The 21,287-nt window shown below is 47.3% G+C and overlaps 2 protein-coding genes across 15 annotated transcripts in view; one reads left to right on the top strand and one right to left on the bottom strand.

The window, feature by feature from the left end:
• The window catches only part of LOC100580619 (inositol hexakisphosphate and diphosphoinositol-pentakisphosphate kinase 1), a 55,018-nt gene extending 45,130 nt beyond the window's left edge, over positions 1-9,888 (bottom strand). For 5 of the 6 annotated variants that reach the window (XM_030814201.1, XM_030814202.1, XM_030814205.1 and 2 more), the window contains exons 1-10: positions 8,815-9,888; positions 6,188-6,722; positions 5,240-5,435; positions 4,701-4,791; positions 4,403-4,488; positions 3,934-4,088; positions 3,692-3,793; positions 3,062-3,223; positions 2,837-2,958; positions 842-943 (exon numbers count right to left, since the gene is read on the bottom strand). In XM_030814201.1, the coding sequence (XP_030670061.1) occupies positions 842-943; positions 2,837-2,958; positions 3,062-3,223; positions 3,692-3,793; positions 3,934-4,088; positions 4,403-4,488; positions 4,701-4,791; positions 5,240-5,435; positions 6,188-6,334 (1,163 nt within the window). In that variant the 5' untranslated portion in view covers positions 6,335-6,722; positions 8,815-9,888. Of the gene's footprint in view, positions 1-841; positions 944-2,836; positions 2,959-3,061; positions 3,265-3,691; positions 3,794-3,933; positions 4,089-4,402; positions 4,489-4,700; positions 4,792-5,239; positions 5,436-6,187; positions 6,723-8,814 lie in introns of all 6 variants that reach the window. The other variant, XM_030814207.1, reaches the window with a different exon arrangement.
• Positions 9,889-14,648: 4,760 nt separating this feature from the next.
• Positions 14,649-21,189, top strand: LOC100579841 (creatine kinase U-type, mitochondrial). 9 transcript variants are annotated; one of them, XM_004088255.3, is made up of 10 exons: positions 14,649-15,067; positions 15,842-16,164; positions 16,778-16,976; positions 17,180-17,275; positions 17,662-17,883; positions 18,013-18,098; positions 18,214-18,337; positions 19,994-20,128; positions 20,624-20,749; positions 20,940-21,189. In XM_004088255.3, the coding sequence occupies exons 2-10, from the start codon at positions 16,016-16,018 to the stop codon at positions 21,054-21,056; spliced, it is 1,254 nt and encodes a 417-aa protein (XP_004088303.1). In that variant the 5' UTR covers positions 14,649-15,067; positions 15,842-16,015; the 3' UTR covers positions 21,057-21,189. The 9 variants fall into 9 exon arrangements, with proteins under 9 accessions (XP_004088303.1, XP_030670037.1, XP_030670035.1 ...); XM_030814177.1 differs by having other exon boundaries at positions 14,849-15,067; positions 17,706-17,883; XM_030814175.1 differs by having other exon boundaries at positions 15,009-15,067; positions 16,501-16,976.
• Positions 21,190-21,287: the final 98 nt, after the last annotated feature.

Genomic DNA, 21,287 nt, shown 5'->3' with positions numbered 1-21,287 from the left:
TGTTATCAGAGCCTCTCCCATACCCCCATCCCACCTCCTGTCATCACATTACTTCACATGTCAAAAAACAGAGGGGCTGAGCAGGGCTCAGGCCTGTGATCTCAGCACTTTGGGAGGCTGAGGTGGGAGGATCACTTAGGCCCAGGAGAAACATAAGGTGAGCATGAGCAACATAGGGTGAGTCTGTCTCTATAAAAAAAGTTAAAAGAAAAAAAATTATCCAGGCATGGTGGCACACGCCTGTGGTCCCAGCTATTTGGGAGGCTGAGGTGGGAGATCACATGAGCCCAGGAGATAGAGGCTGCAGTGAACCATGAGTGCACCACCGCACTCCAGCCTGGGAGACAGAGCCAGATCCTGTCGCAAAAAAAAAAAAAAAAAAAAAAGAAAGAAAGAAAGAAAAAGAAAAGGGAACTGAGATTAGGAATGGAAGCGGGGCATGGTGGCTCATGCCTGTAATCCCAGCTCTTTGGAAGGCCAAGGCGGGTGGATCACTTGAGGTCAGGAGTTCAAGTTCAGATGGTGAAACCCCATCTCTACTAAAAACACAAAAATTAGCCAGATGTGCTCACCTGAACCCAAGAGGTGGAGGTTGCTGTGGGCCAAGATCATGCCACTGCACTCCAGCCTGGGCAACAGAGCTAGACTCTGTCTCAAAAACAAAAAACAAAACAAAACAAAAAAAAAACGGGGGGGAAATATAAGTGGAGTTAAGAAGACTGTATAAGAGGCCCAGGCTCCGTTAGTCAGATAGTGTGGGGTCAGGAAGTAACCATTAGTCTGGCTTAAGGGATCCCATAGGTCTTAAGTAGGTTACTCCAGATTTTTTACTTTTGCTTACATAGTGCCAGATGTGGTGGGAACAATGGGAATGTCCTCAGCCTCCGTGGGGATGGACCATGGAATCTGGAACTGTGGGGCAAGCTCCCGCATTATGGTGTTCCTAGAAAGAGAAACAAAGAAGCCATGTAAAAATGAATAAACCAGAACTACTCCTATGAATGAAGCTCACAAAAACAAGCAGGCTGCAGGCAGAAGAATACATTAATATAAAGTCTAAAAACATACAAATACCCATATATATGTAGTAAAAATATAAATAAATACACGGGAATGACGAACACCAAATTATGGATTGCGGTTGCCTCTGGGGATGGGGAGGGGATGTTACTAGGGAGGAGTACATAGGGGCTTCAATTATATATATATATATATACACACACACACACACACACACACAAACACATATATATGCGTGTACATACACACACGTATGTGCACACACATGTGTACACACAGTTTGTGTATATAGATAAACACATGTATGCGTATATATACACAAGTGTATATAGATACACACATGTATGCGTATATATACACAAGTGTATATAGATACACATATGTGTATATATACATATATATGTACATATATACACAAATATACATATATGTGTACGTGTGTGTGTGTGTGTGTGTGTATATATATATATATATTTTTTTTTTTTTTGAGATAGAGTTTCGCTCTTGTTGCCAAGGCTGGAGTACAATGGCATGATCTCAGCTCACTGCAACCTCCACCCCCTGGGATCAAGTGATTCTACTGCCTCAGCCTCCCAAACAGCTGAGATTATAGGGGATCAGCACCACGGCTGACCAATTTTTTGGGTTTTTTTGGGTTATTTTTTGAGATGGAGTCTCACTCTTGTCACCCAGGCTGGAGTGCAGTGGCATGATCTCGGCTCACTGCAATCTCTGCCTCCCGGGTTCAAGTGATTCTCCTGTCTCAGCCTCCCAAGTAGCTGGGATTACAGGCGCCCACCAATATACCTGGCTCATTTTTTTTGGTATTTTTAGTAGAGATGGGGTTTCACCATGTTGGCCAGGCTGGTCTCGAAGTCCTGACCTCAGGTGATCCACGCACCCCCGCCTCCCAAAGTGCTGGGATTACAGGCGGAAGCCACTGAGCCTGGCCAATTTTTTGTTATTTGTAGTAGAAACGAGGTTTCACCATGTTGGTCAGGCTGGTCTCAAACTCCTGACCTCAGGTGATCCACCCACCTCGGCCTCCCAAAGTGCCAGGATTACAGGCATCAGCCACCGCACCCGGCCTATATGCCTAATATTTTATTTCTTAAGCTAGGTGGTGAATACATAGATGCTCACTATAGTCATCATTCCTCATATATTTCTGAATGGTTTATACATTACGTGACAAATTTCTTGGAAAGTCAAGTTGCAGAGCAGTATTATAGTATGACCATATTTAGTAAAATAAATACAGTTTGGATATGGCAGAAAAAGATAAATTGTTATGTCTAAAACTGTTAACAACAATGGTCTTGGGGGGGGCAGTGTTAGAAAGGCAAGGAGCCTGAGGAGCCCTTTCTTTCTTATTTTTATTTTTTTAATTTAATTAACTAATTAATTAATTTTGTATTCATTTATTGGGATGGAGTTTCGCTCTTGTCACCCAAGCTGGAGTGCAATGGCACGATCTCAGCTCACTGCAACTTTCACCTCCTGTGTTCAAGCGATTCTCCTGCCGCAGCCTCCCTAGTAGCTGGGATTACAGGCATGCGCCACCATGCCTGGCTAATGTTGTATCTTTAGTAGAAACAGGGTTTCACCATGTTGGCCAGGCTGGTCTCTAACTCCTGACCTCAGGTGACCCACCCAGCTCAGCCTCTCAAAGTGCTGAGTTTACAGGCATGAGCCATTGTGCCTGGCCTGCTTTTTTACTTTTATACCATATTTATGATATTTAAAATAAAGCAAAAACTTTCAAATATTCTTCTGTAAGCCCATTCTCCCCGGCACAGACCACTATGTCTCTTACCCCAGAATCTTGGCACAGTCATCGTAGTATTTCATGGAGTTCTTGACAAAACTAAAGCCATTGACATCACACACAAAGGAATGACCATTGGCACGAAGAAGGTCAAATCCACAAACTGTTTGCTGCAAGGAAAAGAAGAGAGATGAGAACAAGACAGTTACTTTTCCCGGACCCCTGTTCCTTCCTTTCTCCCTCATTTCACAACCTCCCTAGGCCTTCCTCTACCTTGAATGCTACGCAGACTTTCCTGGCCACCAGCTTTTCCATGGCAGTCAGCATGACTGGATATCGAATCTCTTTCCCCTCACTGTCTCGTTCAACCTTCCCATCCAAAGCTGGAGATTTTCTAGCTTCAGCATGGGCATAATCTGGCCCCACTGTATACACCTGCAGGTACATAGCATCACTGAGTATGCCCACAGCTCACCCTGTATATGAGAAGACAATATGAGCACTAGGTCTGTAGACTAGTTTCAGAGTAAAACAACAACAAAAACAAAACAAACAAATCCTAAGCATTAAGGAGACTGACCAACATTTTTCCTACTGAGCCCTACTGAAGTATCATTATGAATTTCTCCTCGGGACTCCACTACTGTCAGGTAGTCCTTATTAAAAAATAATTTACCAACATTATACCATTTTTCTAAGTCAGCCTTGCCCTTGCTCTGATAGTGAAAATGTGAATGTCTGTATCCTCCACTCATTATCTTCACCTGAATTTGAAAGCCAATCACATTCACATCATGTTATTTTCTAGGACCTCCTCCCCATATACTTCCTCCACCTGCTTCCCAAGTACCCCATCCCCACCCACACATTTGTAACCTCTTAAATCCCTATATCCACCATAACCTTGACATCTGTGCCATCTGTTGGCATAAACTCCTCATAGATGTACGACCCCGTCTTTCGGACGCTGCTCTCAGGAGAGTAAACACTGCTTCGGCTGCCAATCTTCAAGAGAAAAAAAGAAGAAAAAACAATGTTGCCTCAGCTCTCTATTCTGTCCCCAAATTCTCCATCTTCCTTCCCCACAACCTCATCCTTGCCCTTTTACCTCTCTGACTCCCCAGATGCTCAAATACCACCCCTACCTTACGAAAGAGACGCTGGCTTCCTCCTCCAGCTGAGCTGGGGTAGTAGATGTAAACATTGTGGTCTTCTGCACTCACTGGCTTCTCCACAAAGGGCTTGGGAAAGACAGCTCCATTGACCTCTACTTGGTCTTCGCCTTCTATCAGGTTGCATTCTGAAAGGTGGTTGTGTGGTCATTCCTATGGCCTAACGTTGTGGAATATTACTAATTCTCATTTCCCCAGGTTTTCATCTCTATAACCCTCAAATTTTTATGACTATATCTTTGTAATAGATGAGGTAAAATCTCCATATAACAGGTCCAAGCCTCTGTCTGAAGACTCATGGTTCTAGCCCCACCCATAATCCAATAACCAAAACCCCACATAGGTAGGTGGTATATAGAAGATGTCTAGAAGATGGAAACGTGGCTAAGTCATAGAAAGCAAGGAAAGGCAGGACTAACCCTCCCTCAGGCCAGGTACTCACCCTCAGGCCGGGCAGGATCACGGTTGAGTACAGCATATCGAGGCAGATCAATACCCTCTTCCTGCAGGATCCGGTACACCTCCCTCCTGTCACCCCCAAATAAAATAGCTGGGAGAGGTGGGAGTAACTAAGGGGAGAGGCTGGGGATTTCATTTGCACAGGATTAAAAGACACCAGGGCACAAAATTATGGTACAAAAATTAGGCGTGTTGGTTTGACTCTGCTCCTCTCAGAGTGGGTTCCCTGAACATGCATGATCCCAAAGCCACCCATCTCGCTGGTCAACAGGAAGTTATACCTATCTTGGATGTAATACTGCATGGCCAGATCATTGATAAGAAAGGGGTTTCGAAGCTTGGAGTAAGCAACAGCTTTGTCCAGAGGAAAGCCTGGAATGGAGACAGGAAATGAAGAGACCAAAGGAAGGGAGAGAAAGAGAACGAGAAGAGCAAGAGAGACACAAAGACATATTCAAGCTATTAGCTGCCACTGAGCTCCTCTACCCATTCAACCCATCACTTATTCTTCTGCCCAGCTCCCAAGTCTAGGATATTTATCAAGAAAAAGTAAAAGAGAAATTATTTTTACAGTCCTTCCAGAGACCCAATTCTGTCAGAGATCCTAAGAGACTTAGAGTTGTCCTGAGGTTAGACTATAGGCTTTAAACCCCCAGCAACTCCTCCAATATGTAGGGAAAGCAAACTCCTTGGCACCGTTCTCTAGTGTGTCACAAGTAGCTGATGGCTCTTTACTAAGGAAATAAGACAATAAGAACCTCATTTCCCAAACCAGTATTCCCACCACCATTCCTTCCCATTTTCCTTCACAGACCCCAACCTTTGGAGTGGAAAGAGATGAGGCAGTGGCAGGATGGCCAGTTTTCCACGGGTTCATTAAGGATTACATCTTCTCCCAGAATGATAACAGTCAGGTAGTCAAATCTGCAGAGTCGCTCTAGGATTTGAGTCATGGGCTTGGACTTGGATTTCTTGGTCATGGCACAGATGCCAACAATGATCTGAGGTTCAGGAGGCTACAGAGAGAAAGTGCTGTCAGAAACTCAAGAACTTCCCACCAATATCACCCCCTTCTGGGAACACTGTCTTATCTTCTTAGGGCACAGAGTTTCTTGCCAGGACTCTGGACCTATGGGACAAAGGGTACCTCCTAACTTTGATTGAGGTTGGGGCACAGCTAGGGATTCCAACTGCCTACAGAATAGGGGCCTTTCTACAGTAGGAAATATGTGCTCAAGCAGGAGAGCTAGAGAACCAACAACCATGAGACAACAGGAAGATCCTAAGGGCAGGGGTTTCTTTTTTCTTGGAGATGGAGTCTCACTCTGTCGCCCAGGCTGGAGTGCAGTGGCACGATTTCTGCTCACTGCAACCTCCAACTCCTGGGCTCAAGCGATTCTCCTGCCTAGGCCTCCCGAGTAGCTGGGATTACGGTGCCCACCACCACACCCAGCTAATTTTTGTACTTTTAGTAGAGACAGGGCTTCACCATGTTGGACAGGCTGGTTTCGAACTCTTGACCTCAAATGATCCGGCCGCCTTGGCCTCCCAAAGTGCTGGGATTACCCACGCCCGGCCAGGGCAGGGGTTTCTAAGAGAGGCAACCTAACCAATCTCTACCGCCCCTCCCCTAAACCAGGATAGGGCCTGTTTATGACAGGGAGTCTATGCATTTGGAAAGAACAAAGAGGTATCTCTAACCAATAGAATCTTAACTCTCTAGGACAGAGGCTCCAACCCCAAGTTACATCATTTTCCCCATTCTTACCACTTCATCCTCCTCATCCTCAAGGAGCTCGCTGTCACTCTCTTCTGGCCTCATGCCTGTTCCACGGCTGCCCAGCCCCTCATCTCCAGCTCCAAGGAAGAAGTGGGCCGTGGTACTCTCACCCTCACTGGCCATCAATGACCACATCCCTGCCGGAACACCCACTCATCCCGCTCTGCAGAGGGGGGTACCCCATCAGCTCAGAACCCAAGCCCCCTGGCAGTGGGTGGGGATGGGGATGGAGATGAAAAGCATAAGAGGGAACTATAAGGGGAAACAAAACAAAGCTATAGGAAGAAAGATCAACAAGAAAGGAGGCATATGGGCTATGACTTGAGATGCTAAAAGAGCCATAAAAGAAAAGCAAGGCATCCCTTTTCCTCCCTGCTCACCCCACTCCAACCAATAAATTAGTAAGAGGATCAGATAATCAGCCCTTACAATGCCGGCATGTCCCTGATTTGGCCAGCAAGAAACATTAACTTCAGGCAGCAAGTGGGAAAGGCAGGTCCTCAAGGAAGGCTACTGTTGAGTCCTACCAGAAGAGAAGGTTAGAGTGACATTTCAAACTTTGGACTCACTTCACAATGTTCCTAGCCCTTTTCCACCTCCTCACAGTAGTGTTGAATTCAGTAATTTAATTCAAAGGCAGAGGAATGAGAGAGCTCAGCTGACTTTCCCCTTAAACCTCATCTTCATTCTTCCCAAAGATTAACTCAAAAAATATTTATTGAGGGCACCCTACATTCTAAGCATTATATCAGAACATTAAGGCCAGGCACACTGGCTTACACCTATAATCTCAGCGCTTTGGGAGGCTGAGGAGGGTGGATCACTTGAGTCCAGGAGTTCGAGACCAGCCAGGGCAACATGTCGAAACCCAGTTTCTACAAAAACATACAAAAATTAGGCAGGCATGGTGGTGCATGCCTGTAGTCCAGCTACTTGGGAGGCTGAGGCAAGAGGATCATTTGAGCCCAGGATGCGGACGTTGCAGTGAGCCGAGATCACGCCATTGCACTCCAGCATGGGTGACAGAGTGAGACCCTCTCTCGAACCAAAAATTAAAAAAATAATAAAACCCACATGCTCTCTCCTTCATCTACTCCACCTTAAAAGACAGTTGCCCAGCCAGATACCATGGTTCATCCCTATAATTCCAGCATTTTGGGAGGCTGAGGCAAGAAGATCGCTTGGGCTTAGGGGTTTGAGACCACCCAGGGCAACATAGCAAGACCTTATCTCTACAAAAAAATTTTAAGGCTGGGTGCAGTGGTTCATGCCTGTAATCCCAGCACTTTCGGGGGCTGAACCAGGATGTCTGCTTGAGCTTCAGAGTTCGAGACCAGCCTGGGCAATATAGGGAGACCTGGCCTTTAGAAAAGCTTTTTCTTAAATTAGCCTTGCATGGTGGCACGTGCCTGTGGTCCCAGCTACTTGGGAGGCTAAGCTGGGAGAATTGTTTAAGCCCAAGAGGTCGGGACTGCAGTGAGCCGTGATTGTACCACTGCACTCCAGCCTGGGCGACACAAAAATACCCTGTTTCAGCCGGGCACGGTGGTTCACGCCTGTAATCCCAGCACTTTGGGAGGCCGAGGCAGGTGGATCACGAGGTCAGGAGATCGAGACTATCCTGGCTAACACGGTAAAACCCCCGTCTCTACTAAAAATACAAAAAAAAATTAGCTGGGCATGGTGGCGGGCTCATGCAGTCCCAGCTACTCGGGAGGCTGAGGCAGGAGAATGGCGTGAACCCGGGAGGCGGAGCTTGCAGTGAGCGGAGATTGTGCCACTACACTCCAGCCTGGGAGAAGGAGCGAGACTCCATCTCAAAAAAAAAAAAAAAAAAAATACTCTGTTTCAAAAGAAAAAAAAAATTTTTTTTTTTCTTGAGACGGAGTCTCGTTCTGTCGCCCAGGCCGGAGTGCAGTGGCATGACCTCAGCTCACTGCAACCTCCCCCTCCCGGGTTCAAGCAATTCTGCCTCAGCCTCCCAAGTAGCTGGGACCACAGGCACACCCCACGATGCCCGGCCAATTTTTTGTATTTTTTTTTTAGTAGAGACGAGGGTTCACCATGCTGACCAGGCTGGTCTCCAACTCCTGACCTCATGATCCGCCTGCCTCGGCGTCCCAAAGTGCTGGGATTACAGGCGTGAACCACCATACCTGGCCAAAAAGTTTTTAAAAATTAGCCAGGCATAGTGAGTGGTACACGCCTGTGGTCCCAGCTACTCAATAGACTGAGGTAGAAGGATTGTTTAAGCCCAAGAGGTCAAGGCTGCAGTGAGCTGTGATCGTGCCACTGCACTCCAGCCTGGGTGAGAGCAAGACCCTGCCTCAAATAATGATAACAATAACAATAATAATAGAAGACAAATGCCCAAGTTCAGAAAATCTGTTCAGGGAAAGAGGTCTAGTGTGGGTGGGACGTTGAGAATACAGGCATCCATACAGCAGTCTCCAACCCATTCTCAAACTGAAATCTCAATGTTCTCTCTAGTGTCCCCTGGTACTATAGAACCAGTGCTAGTCTAGGCCAAGGTCCCTCACACCAGGAGCCACAGTGAAAAAAAAAAAAAAATCCCGGCTGTAACTGTACCAGTAAGAATATCTTAAGACTTTAACTTGAACCAGCAGTTCCACTTCAGTGTACACACAAGTAATGTAGTTGTTCTCAACCAGCTGTGATTTTGCTGCACAGGGGACGTTTGGCAGGAGACATTTTTGGTTGTCACAATTGGAAAGGTACTATTGGCATCTAGTGAGTAGAGGCCAGGGATACTGCTAACCATTCTAAAATGCATAAGATATCTCCTCACAACCAAGAATTATCCAGCCTTAAATCTCAGTAGTGCTGAGGTGGAGAAACCCTGCTGCAGAGAAATTCTCCTACATAAGAAGACTTTTGTGAGGAACTTCTTAATCTTCTTCATCTCTCTGTTGGTAATGAGAAAAACTGAAAACAGTTCAGAGGTTACACGTAGAATCAATAAATATAATGTCATATATAGAAATGATAGACTAATAGCAATGTAAAAATAAAAGCTATATGTAATAAATGGACAGTTTCCAAATACAAACCGCAGAAATATACCTGCAGTACAATGCTATTGTATAAATACAAATGTTACATATGGTTTACGACTGCATATATAATTAGTAGAAGTATAAAAACAGGGACTGGAAAGAAAGACATCAAATTCATGATAGTGGTTACCTTTGAGAAGAAGGGAGAATGGAACTGAGGATTCAAATGGTACTCCACAACCTTATCTACAGTGTTTATTTCAATTGTAAAAAAGATCTGAAGCAAATACACAAAAGGTTAACATTTGTTCCTATGAACTGTAAGGATATGAAAATCTGTTATTATTTTCCAAAAATAAAAATTGAGTCACACATCAGCAATTTTCCGTGGTCTCCAAAAGTTCTCAGAAAGACTGACCAATGACTCTAGTGAAAGCCACAAACTCCTTAAGTAAATGAACTTGTCTTACAGAAATAATATCTTATATACATAGTCTCATAGATTTTGAAAATAGTCTTGAATAATTATTTTCTCTATCTTTATTTTAAACTCTTTCATTAAAACTGGGGTTTGCAATTTTGACTAGAAAGTTCTAGCTGACCACCAGGCACGGTGGCTCACACCTGTAATCTCAGCACTTTGGGAGGCCAAGGCAGGCAGATCACTTGAGGTCAGGAGTTCAAGAACAGCCCGGCCAACATGGCGAAACCCCGCCTCTACTAAAAATACAAAAAATTAGCCGGGTGGGTTGGCACACGCCTGTAATCCCAGCTACTCAGGAGGCTGAGGCTGGAGAATCGCTTGAACCCAGGAGGTGGAGGTTGCAGTGAGCTGAGATCACGCCGCTGCACTCCAGCCTGGGCGACAAGAGTGAAAATCCTGTCTCAAAAAAAAAATAAAAAGAAAGTTCTAGTGGACTTTTATATATACCTCGACCTCTTGACCTTTCCAGTTTTCATCATCTGCTGTCTTTACTTCTCAACTGCCACGGGGGTGCGACATTCTCCTTAGACTTAATATTTCTAGTTGTGCACTGCAGGTCTCATACACACACTCTTCCCCTGATAAAAACGCTATTTTTTAAAATTCCTTTTCAGTGACCTGACCCAATTTCCCTGACTTGGGACATTCCCAAGGTCCCTGTATAGTCTGAGCAAGTAGAATTTTGTTGCATTCCTTATCCTCGCTCTGAAGTAGGGACTTTCTCTCAAGTCTAAGATTCCTAACCCTTTGCCCTTCTTCCATTGAGTCCTTCCTCGTTTTCTACTGAATGTACACTCATGTTCTTGAAATTCTACTGCAACTGCATAACGGGGCATGGTAAGTAATAGAATAGGGAAGAGACTGTTTACAAATATGCGGCTGAAGAGAGACGAAAGGTCTAAATTCCCAGTTAACAAAGCAAAAATAGAAGCCTGACAGAAATAGCTATGAAATAAGCCAGGATTTATTTAGATGCACCTCTGGAAGAAGCTGAGCTTTAATGTGGTGTTCCCAGAGCCGCTTCCCTGTTTTCCATGCTCTTCTCCCCATCCGCCTCTCCCCCAAACTTTGTTGTGAAAGAAAAGAAAACTTCACACTCCACACTGGGCTAAAGGGCAGTCTTACTCTGACAGGAATCAATGTGAATGGAAGGAAAGAAGCAAGGAGATAGACGAGTAAGGTAACGAGGGAGGGGCAGGGAGTCAATCTTCTCAGGAACATCTATGTTAAATCAGATCTGGAGAAGGGGTAGAAGGGAGGGTAAATGGTGTAACTTCTTTTTCCCTTAGAATTTAGGGCTCCCTGCATAGTCATCTAATTTCCTAAATCACTATGCACTTGATGGTGGACTCCATCGGTAGTGAAGAGGAAATACCAATACAATTTCCAGGCAGGAATCTTTCCAACACAGAAGAACTCCTCAGGCCCCCAACACTATTTTCTGCCCACCTTGAACAGTGGACGCCTCACTTCCTTCTTAATGCAATTTTTAATTCTTCAGACACACTCCTCATTTCGACTCTGATCAACTGTGCTCCTCTCCCTCTTCTCAGTATCAGCTGCTTCGTTCCGCCTTCTTTCCCCAACTTGCTACGATTCTTGCCCCAATACTGACTGCAGCCTCCCCATCCCGCCCCGAATCATTGGTCAACTAATTCCATTAATCCAACTAATCCTCGCACTCACTGATTCCCCAGTATTAAACTCCTTCACCCCCTCGTACGAGTCACCATACTTGGTAACATCTTTATATTGACCCCTCAGTGACCCCCCACAATGACGGCCTGCCATCCATTCTTTCCTCACACCACCCCTCTCTCCAGGCTGTCTTCTCTCCGCCGCAACCCATTCCTCAAGCTATCCCCCTCCCCCTGGACTCCAGCCCCACCCCTCCTAGCGCAGATCCCTTCCACCTTGATCCTCTCCCTTGTACGGCTCCGCTCCTCCATCCTCCCACAGGACCCCCTCTTCCTCACGCAGACCCCCACATACCTATCTATCTCCTCTCCCGCCGACCCCCTTCTCGGTACTCTCCTCGCACAGCTCCGAGTCACGAATACCGCCCTCGCATCCCGACTCCACTAGCCTTTGCCCGCCCCCGCCTTCGCCGCCTCACTCTCCCTACTCTGACACTAAGGCCCCTCCGCTGGGCCTCTTCCCAAAGTGGAGCCCACCCGGAACGAACCCCAGCCCTGGGAACCCACCAAGCCCACTCTACCGCGCCCACCCCCTCCGATACCGCCCCCAGCCCCAGCCACTCCCCCACCGCCCCCAGCCTTCACTCACCCGCCTCCCTCCGCTCGCGCAGCCGAACCTGCCGGCAGCGACACCTGACAGCGGCCCAATCAAAGCGCGACTTCTTTGCGGTGCCACCAATCAGCGAAGGGCGCGCACCGGTAACAGAGTCAGGCTGCGTTGGCCGGCGCTTCTGCGCGGAGGAGCCTGACCCCTAGTGGCTCTGGGAGGGAATGCAACTTGATGCTCCCTTCCTTTGATTTCTTACTGTGTCGCCAAAGTCCAGATGCGTGGTCTAGACAGAGACGTTTCCATGGGACGACAGGGTGGGTGGGAAGCCTGATGCTGAGAAAGAGGAAGAGGCAGAGTTTGTACCATTGCTGTTCCTTCAGAGCAAAACCAGGTCTTCGTTTGTCTTATGAGACAAAACAGGGTCTCATACATATACAGATCCAATAAATAAACGTTGAAAATATTAACAGATGTAAAGAGGGGTGATAGGGAGACTAAAGACAAAAAAGAGACAAGGAGAGAAGCAGGTAAGAAAGTTGTGGGAAGGAACAGAGAGACATTTACAGAGGAGGCAAGAAAATGGATGGAACTGGAACTCTAGACAAATTGATTCCTATGTTCACAGCCTGCTTCTATGCTCCAGACAAAGCTGGATTTGAATCCTGGCCTTACCTGTAATAGCTGTGAAGCCTTGAGCGACTCACTTAACTTCTCTGAGCCTTTATTTTTCTCATCCATAAAAATGGGATTTAAAACCTAGGGCAGGGCTCGGTGGCTCACGCCTGTAATCCCAGCACTTTCGGAGGCCAAGTCAGGTGGATCACTAGGTCAGGAGGTCGAGACCATCCTGGCCAACATGGTGAAACCCCGTCTCTACTGAATATACAGAAATTAGCCCGGGGGGTGGTGCACACCTGTAATCCCAGATACTCGGGAGGCTGAGGCAGGAGAATTGTTTGAACCTGGGAGGTGGAGATTGCAGTGAGCCGAAATGGCGCCAGTGCACCCCAGCCGGGCAAGAAAGCCAGACTCTGTCTCAAAAAAAAAAAAAAAAAAAAAAAACAAAAACCTAATTAAGGCCGACTGTAGTGGCTCACGCCTACAATCCCAGTACGTTGGGAGGCCGAGGCGGGCAGATTGCTGGAGTGCAAGGAGTTCAAGACCAGCCTGGTCAACATGATGAAACCCTGTCTCTACAAGAAATACAAAAGCTACCCAGGTGTGGTGGCATATGCCTGTGCTCCCAGCTACTTATGAGGCTGAGGTGGGAGGATCATTTGAACCTGGGAGATGGAGTTTGCAGTGAGCCAAGATCACCTCACTACATTCCAACCTTGGTGACAGAGCAAGACCCTGTCTCAAAAAAAAACAACAACAAAACACGTCACTTAAAGGGTACTGATAAGATGAAAGCATTTTGTATGGTATATGTTATGCTCTTATCATCCTCACATCTTCACTCGGGTTTCCCTGGTCAAGACAGTTGTTCCCTCTTTCTTCTCTGCAATATTAGGGGTCTTGCCACTTTTCCAGGCGTGCCTCATTGTACTGACCCTACAAGGACTCCTGAATGGACATAGAAATGATTCTAAGGGCTTGAATAGATTATTCTAAGAGGAATAGATGCCTCCCTAGTTCATGCTCAGGCTCATACCCCCTCCACTACTCTAGGCTTTCAAACTAGCTATTACAGCATCTTCCATCCCTTACTATCCCCATGAAAATGTAGACTCTGTCCCTAGTAATCATTGGAACAATCCAATTCAACTCAGTGAAATAATACATATAAAAGTTCCTTGTAATTGTAAAGTGCTTTAAAAATATTAAATACTATTGACAACAATAATTCTTATTAAATAAATGAAATACCATATATCAATACCATATATTGATTACTTCCATATGCTGTAAAATACTTTTTTAAATGAGCATTAATATATTATGTGCCTGTCAAAGGCACATGAGGGATAAGAAAAGCGCACAAGTACATGTGTTTTCTCAGTGGAATTATTGTTCACATTTGGGAAGCTACTCTCTAAACTTGGGTAATTCCTCTCCTCCTCTGGCTGTCTTATTTCTCCTTCTGTAATTATCTCTTCCCACTTCGTATTCCTTAATCTTAGTAACACCCTCTCAATCAAACAGCAACCCTACTGCTCTGGAAGATTATTTCCCTATTTATCTGGATAAATACATGCTATTCTAAGAAATTATATTTATTTACTCAAGGCTACTTTTTAACCTAGGTAAAGAGGCCCCACAACACAGGTAATATTTTCCACACTGCAGCTGCATAACTGTTCTCCAATAATTGATGTCTTACCAGAAGAAGAAGGGATGGACACGAGAGAGGTGGACACTTCTAAGAATACCCACAAATGAAGAAGGTAGAATAAAAGGATACAAGGAAGGCTTAAGGAGAATGAAGGGAATGATAGTAGTATGGGGGAATTCTCGATGTAAAGGGAATTCTCTTTCCCAAATACTCTCTCTTAAGATTTCCAAGTATCTGTCTTGTGGGTACACCAGGATAGCCGAGGGAAGGGACTAATGCCACCGTGCTACTCCAACTTAACTGACCCTCCACGCTGAAGCCCCTCATCTCTATTTCAACTCTAGCATTCATTCTCCTTGCTACCAGGACAAAGGTCAAGTCATACCTGGAGCTGGGAAACAAAGCCCTCTCAAATCTGAATATGCGTTTTACGAGGAGAGAGAGCAGGAGAGGGGACCACGAGGAAGGCAGAGATTCCCTGACGACCTCATGCCCTTGTACACCACTTGCCTTTACTCTCCAGATTAAACAGCATTAGGGAGCCAAGAGAGGAAACACGTGTTGTGTCTGGAGACCTGTGCCTGCCTGTTCCAGTCCCACACCCAGTCATCTCACCACACCCTTCACCTCACTTTACCTTCTCCTCCAGCACAGGAACTAGGAACTACGGAGAGAGAAGCCAAGGGAGAGGAGGAAGAGGAAACTAACGATTCCCCGCCCAACCCCAGCCCCACATCCAGCACCACCAACAGGTGGGCAAGCTTGCCGAGAAAACGCAGAGGGCATCCGGTGAGCAGCAAACACATCTGAGCCTGGAAAAGACCCAGAGAAGTAAAAGATCAAAGGTGAGGTAGGAGACGGGGAGGAAAGTGGGAGAGACAAAAGGAAAACAAAAAGTGGGGGATCATGAGAAGTAGAGGCAGGAAATAACAGGGCTTCAGACTTGGGTGCAGAGTGGAGGTGGAGGACACAGCACAGATGGCATAAGAATTAATCTTTCCCTGGTTCCTCCCAGGGAGTCCTTTCTCAACCTTGTAAGGCGTGCACAGAGGTGGCAAGGAAGCACCTTGCTCCTCTTCCTGGTTCTAAGGAAAAGGTGACCTTGAGCCAATGGGTGTCTTTCCCAGTGCCTGCCTCTAACCCTGTGCTTTCTCCATATCCTCCTCCGGTATCTGTGCTTATTCCACGGTTTCCCCGCGGCTGCCCCCGGGAGACGGAAGAGGTGACTGGGGCAGGCCGAAAGCAGAGGAAAGGTTGGGCAATGTCACCCTTGCACACCCACAGGGTAGACGGATCGAGTTTCGGCTTAAACCGAGGGGTTTGGGGGAAGGGTGTTAGGGTTTAGCTAGTCCACGTGGGTGCTGTCCTCCACTTGGTGCTGAAATCTGGGCGGCCACATCCCGGGGGCGGGTGGGGGCTACATCCCCGGCTTTAGACGCGCGAGTCTCAGGTCCCGCTAATTACCTGGCGGGTGCTGCCCACCCCTGCCCCCGCGCACCTAGCGCGGTGGCAGGCGGGAAGGCGGGGCCTGGGGGAGCCTCCTCCCCGGAGACTGCGGCTGGGGCCTCCCTCTCCTCCGCCCGCCCGCCTGCCACTAGCTCATTGCGCCTCTCTTGCAGTCTGGTTGGCACCGGCTCCCATTCCGGCTCCAGCCTCCAATCCGACCCCCATTTCGGCTGCAGCCTCGGACCTAGCTCGGGCCCTCAGTCCATCCGGTTGCATCCTCCCTCCCTGTTCCGGATCTTATCTTGCGCCAGCGCCTACTCCAGGATCCCGTAGCTAGACCTCAAGCCATGGCTGGTCCCTTCTCCCGTCTGCTGTCCGCCCGCCCGGGACTCAGGCTCCTGGCTTTGGCCGGAGCGGGGTCTCTAGCCGCTGGGTTTCTGCTCCGACCGGAACCTGTACGAGCGGCCAGTGAACGACGGAGGCTGTATCCCCCGAGGTAACAGTGCCTGAGGCGCGGGAGGAGGCGGGGGCAGGTGGTGATGGGGACGAAGGTGCGGGTAGAAATGAGACTCCGGGCAACAGAGAAGGGCTATAATCACGAAGGCCCTGGAGCTGGAGGGCTGTGCAGTCTGCAGACCTCAGTGGGGTGGGAGTGGGGGCCAAAACCGTAAAGCAAGAACGTTCCTGGGGACCTGCCAAGACCAGCTCTGGCCGCTCTGGCCCTACGAGTTCCAGCTGCACTCGCTGCCCAAATCCCTAATTGTAAATCCAGGAACTATCCTTTTCGCTCCCCTCCATCTCCTTCCCTCGTTTCCTCAATTCCTCTCCTTAGGCTTTTCCCCTCCTCCATCCCTAGTGTTGTGTCATGGGAGGAAAGAACTGAGCAGACCTGAAGAAACTGAGCTGGCCAGCCAGAGGCAACTAGAACTATTAGGAAAGCATAGACTCTGAAAGTCCCTAAAGAGATTACCAAGGTTTAGCCTCTTTCTAATTCCCCCTCCTCCCACGGAGCAAAGCCAGACATGGCCAACTGGACAGCTCCCAGGTAACTGCACTAGGTCTAGGCGTCTGTGCCCTCCCTCCATGGTTACTGGGTACCCCCTCCCCAGCGCTGAGTACCCAGACCTCCGAAAGCACAACAACTGCATGGCCAGTCACCTGACCCCAGCAGTCTATGCACGGCTCTGCGACAAGACCACACCCACTGGTTGGACGCTAGATCAGTGTATCCAGACTGGCGTGGACAACCCTGGCCACCCCTTCATCAAGACTGTGGGCATGGTGGCTGGAGATGAGGAGACCTATGAGGTAGGGGGTCCCCAGAGTCTCCCTGATGATCCAACTCATCTTCCCAGTAATCCCAGCTCCTTTCCCCTAAAGACCTCTCACTTTCCCCCAAGACTCTGAGCCCCCCATACTTAAGTTTTCGGACCCAGTGAAATCAATGCACAATTGAAATCTGGGGAGGGATTCCCTCTCCTTAACCATCTCTCCCTCTTAACTCCCCTTAGGTATTTGCTGACCTGTTTGACCCTGTGATCCAAGAGCGACACAATGGATATGACCCCCGGACAATGAAGCACACCACGGATCTGGATGCCAGTAAAGTGAGTTCAAATATTCCACTTCTGATTTGCATTGCCTGTGTACAACACTCTGTATCTCCAACCCCTTCACCTTATTTCCTGACTCATGGTCATTATACTGCTGAGCTTTTAATCTTGATGTAAGGAAAGAATCATATCTTAAGGGGCAGCATATATGGAGATGGAAGGATAGATAAGAATGACCATGGCCCAGGGTGGGTGGTTTGGGGAAGGGTCTGCAATGCCCCCTTCAATTCGAGTGCTTTCCCAAAGGGCCTCTTCTTCCAATGCATGCAGGAAGAATGCACAAACAGTCCTCTAATGCCTAAGGAAGGTCTCTCCTTTCCCAGGGGCCCTCAGTTCCCACCGTGTTTCTGTGACTTATATTCATTTCCCTTATCTCCCAGATCCGTTCTGGCTACTTTGATGAGAGGTATGTATTGTCCTCTAGAGTCAGAACTGGCCGAAGCATCCGAGGACTCAGTCTGCCTCCAGCTTGCACTCGAGCAGAGCGGCGAGAGGTGGAACGTGTTGTGGTGGATGCACTGAGTGGCCTGAAGGGTGACCTGGCTGGACGTTACTATAGGCTCAGTGAGATGACAGAGGCTGAACAGCAGCAGCTTATTGATGTGAGGGCCTTAAGAGGGTGCTGGTTGGTGGGAGCAGATGGGGAAGGCTGGGCCAGATGAGACATGGGCTCTGAGAAGCCCAGGGGCCACCATGAAGATTCTTAACCCAAGTCCCGTTACTCTTCCCAGGACCACTTTCTGTTTGATAAGCCTGTGTCCCCATTGCTGACTGCAGCAGGAATGGCTCGAGACTGGCCAGATGCTCGTGGAATTTGGTATGAAGCTGCTCCTTATCTCTTTTGTCTTCATGGCCACATAAATGCCTTTTTTCCCTCCATCTCTCTCAATTCTTGCCTTGCCTCTTGATCACTGTCCCTCTCTGGCCCTCAGGCACAACAATGAGAAGAGCTTCCTGATCTGGGTGAATGAGGAGGATCATACACGGGTGATCTCCATGGAGAAGGGTGGCAACATGAAGAGAGTGTTTGAAAGATTCTGCCGAGGCCTCAAAGAGGTTGGAGAAGATTGTGTAGGGGAGCTGGGTGGGAGGACATAAGGAAAACCAAAGAGTAGCATAAATAGATTATGTAATTTATCAACCAACCCAGGACATGTCTGATAGTAAAAAGGACTATCTAGGACTCACTCTAGGACTAAAGGTATAAACCAGCTGGGACCATACTGAGAAAACTAGGACATGTGGTCACACTAAGATTAGGAAAAGAAAGAGTGTCAGGAATCTTAGGAAGTGAGTAAGGCAGTTGACAGAGAATGCAAAGAAGGAATAACTGAGATGGCATGTCAGAGCCTGGGATGTGTGCAGTGGGATGGTGAGGTGTGTAGATAAGGAAAACATTTGAGCTCAGACTGATGTTGGCGCGGAGAGGTTGCTGTGTTCATGACTCTAATATAACCACCCAGTTCTGAGCCAAGGTAGGCCTTGACTCTGGATTCTATCATTCTTGTTAAAGTATCGGGTCTAGGCTTTAAGTTGAGAGTTCGGAGGGAGACTGGGAAGGTGGAGGATAGAATGGTTCAAGTTCTAGAATATGTGGCTCTAGATGAGAGGTTGAACTGAATCATCAATCCTACACGGATTGGGTCTCCATATTCAAGTCTACATTAGAAATCCCCATAAACTCAATTCAATTCTTACTGTATGTTCTCAAATATACAGTTCTATTTTAGGTTTGCAAAGAAAAAGAGCTCTTCTTTTAGATTCTGAGAAGTTTCTACTATTTTTGGCAAGTAATAGATACGTATTCTCACTATGAGTGGGTAGGGAAGTACCTTTAAATGATATGCCTCAGTTTCCTCGTCTGTAAAATTGGGATAATGAGATTTTCTACATTTTAGGTTGTTGTGGGGATTAAATGAAATACAGGTAAAGTACTTGGTCCACAGTAAGTGCTTAATAAGTGTTAAAGTGTCAGCTGCATTATTATTCTAGATGGAAGGGTTTCCCCCATGTTCAGCATGTAAGATATCCCCTATGCCATGGTTCTTTCTGAACTACAAACAGGATCCCTTTACTCATGTTGGGTAGTGGTCTTTGTGACCATCACTGTGGTAGATCCCTTGTCTCTTGAACTCTAATAGTCATCTTCATGACTACATGGTTAATGGAAGCAAAATGCCTTCCCCCTGTCCCCTATTCCTATGAATCTGGCTTTCCTGCTCTGTTTTCATCTTTCTCTGCATTCACACAGGTGCTCCGTTCACAGCTAACAGAACGTTATCTCACCCTTCCTGGCAAAGCTTACACCTTCATCTTCTGTCTGAAAGGACCCTTCCAAGCTCTAGGCTCATTAGCAAAGCAAAGATAATCGATGCATGCAGAACTCATTGAATAATCAGTCCTCTCTCAGTTCAGTTTACCACCTCTGTTCATTTCCCTAGATCATCCTTAATACACCACTCCTTCGAGTTTTCTTCTTCCACATAAGATATTTTTTCACAATCTCATTATTATGCACATCATAATTTTGCATCACGCATGCATGAAAACAATAACAAACCATTTTCTTAAAAAAAAGACCAGTGTCATTCATTCACAGCCAAGTTTCTGTTCTAGACATATTTCTAGTGTTCTTGTGGGTCTAGCTAAGGGAGGGTCCAGGGTTAATGAAATATCCCTGATTTTTCATTAACAAAACCTTTGTGGACTCAGGTGGAGAGACTTATCCAAGAACGTGGCTGGGAGTTCATGTGGAATGAGCGTTTGGGATACATCTTGACCTGTCCATCTAACCTGGGCACTGGACTTCGGGCAGGAGTGCACATCAAACTGCCCCTGCTAAGCAAAGTAACGGAGTTGTGGGGTTACAGAGGGGTGTGAGTAAGGAAGGGTGGGTTGTGGATGGGGAGGGAGTGGACCCTTTGGAAAGGAGCCAAACATTTTGTGGCTAAAGGGTCAGGGGACAGGCCAGGCACAGTGGCTCATGCCTCTAATCCCAACACTTGGGAGGCCAAGGCAGGCAGATTACTTGAGCCCAGGAGTTCAAGACCAGCCTGGGCAGCCTGGCGAAACCCCATCTCTACTACAAATACAAAAGTTAGCTGGGTGTAGTGGAGGCTGAGGTGAGAGGATCACTTAAGCCTGGGAAGTCGAGGCTTCAGTGAGCTGTGATCACTCCAGCCTGGGTGACAGAGAGAGACCCTGTCTAAAAAAAAAAAAAGAAAAAAGAAAAAGAAAAAAAAAAGGTCAGGAGACAGAGCTCTGAGCAGGTTCAGGGCTCTTTCAGGTAGGACTAGTCTCTGCCTCTATTGGCCCTGCTCCCAATCCCTATCTCCTCTCTAGGATAGCCGCTTCCCAAAGATCCTGGAGAACCTAAGACTCCAAAAGCGTGGTACTGGAGGAGTGGACACTGCTGCCACAGGCGGTGTCTTTGATATTTCTAATTTGGACCGACTAGGCAAATCAGAGGTGAGATCCTAAGGGATTAGGATGAGGAGAGGTATAGGTCTGCGGGGGCTGAAATATGGCAGTGAGTGAGCCTCCTGAAATGAAATTCAGGTTGAGTGGGGAGGCAATTGGAAATGAGCAGGCAAGTCAGTCAGTGCTAAAGAAAAACTCAGATTGTAGGAAGCAGAGATCAAAGATTAGTGTCCTTCAGGTGGAGCTGGTGCAACTGGTCATTGATGGAGTAAACTATTTGATTGATTGTGAACGGCGTCTGGAGAGAGGCCAGGATATCCGCATCCCCACACCTGTCATCCACACCAAGCATTAACTCCCCATCGCCAGCTGATGACTCAAGATTCCCAGGAGTTCTGCTCATTCTAATGATGGCCCATTCTACTTGCTCTGGACCTGCTCCCGCATCCCCTGCCTCCATCCTAGTAAAGACTCCTTGCTATGCTGCAGCTGTCTGTGTTATTTCTAATGGTGGGGTGAGGAGGGAGCAGCCTTCAGGAAATGAAAAGAGGCAGTGGGATTGTTTATGATGGAAAGAGACTCCAGA

Source organism: Nomascus leucogenys, chromosome 6 (genome assembly GCF_006542625.1).
Source record: "Nomascus leucogenys isolate Asia chromosome 6, Asia_NLE_v1, whole genome shotgun sequence".
NCBI classification, from domain to species: Eukaryota; Metazoa; Chordata; class Mammalia; order Primates; family Hylobatidae; genus Nomascus; species Nomascus leucogenys.
The sequence above is the reverse complement of the archived record's forward strand: the minus strand, read 5'-3'. Positions and strand labels throughout refer to the sequence as shown.

Bases quoted from the DNA above. Each gene is read 5' to 3' on its own strand.
- LOC100579841 (XM_004088255.3), top strand. From the start codon at position 16,016: ATGGCTGGTCCCTTCTCCCGTCTGCTGTCCGCCCGCCCGGGACTCAGG. The intron at 17,276-17,661 runs GTGAGTTCAAAT...CTTATCTCCCAG, and splicing joins CGGATCTGGATGCCAGTAAA to ATCCGTTCTGGCTACTTTGA. The intron at 20,129-20,623 runs GTAACGGAGTTG...TCTCCTCTCTAG, and splicing joins AACTGCCCCTGCTAAGCAAA to GATAGCCGCTTCCCAAAGAT.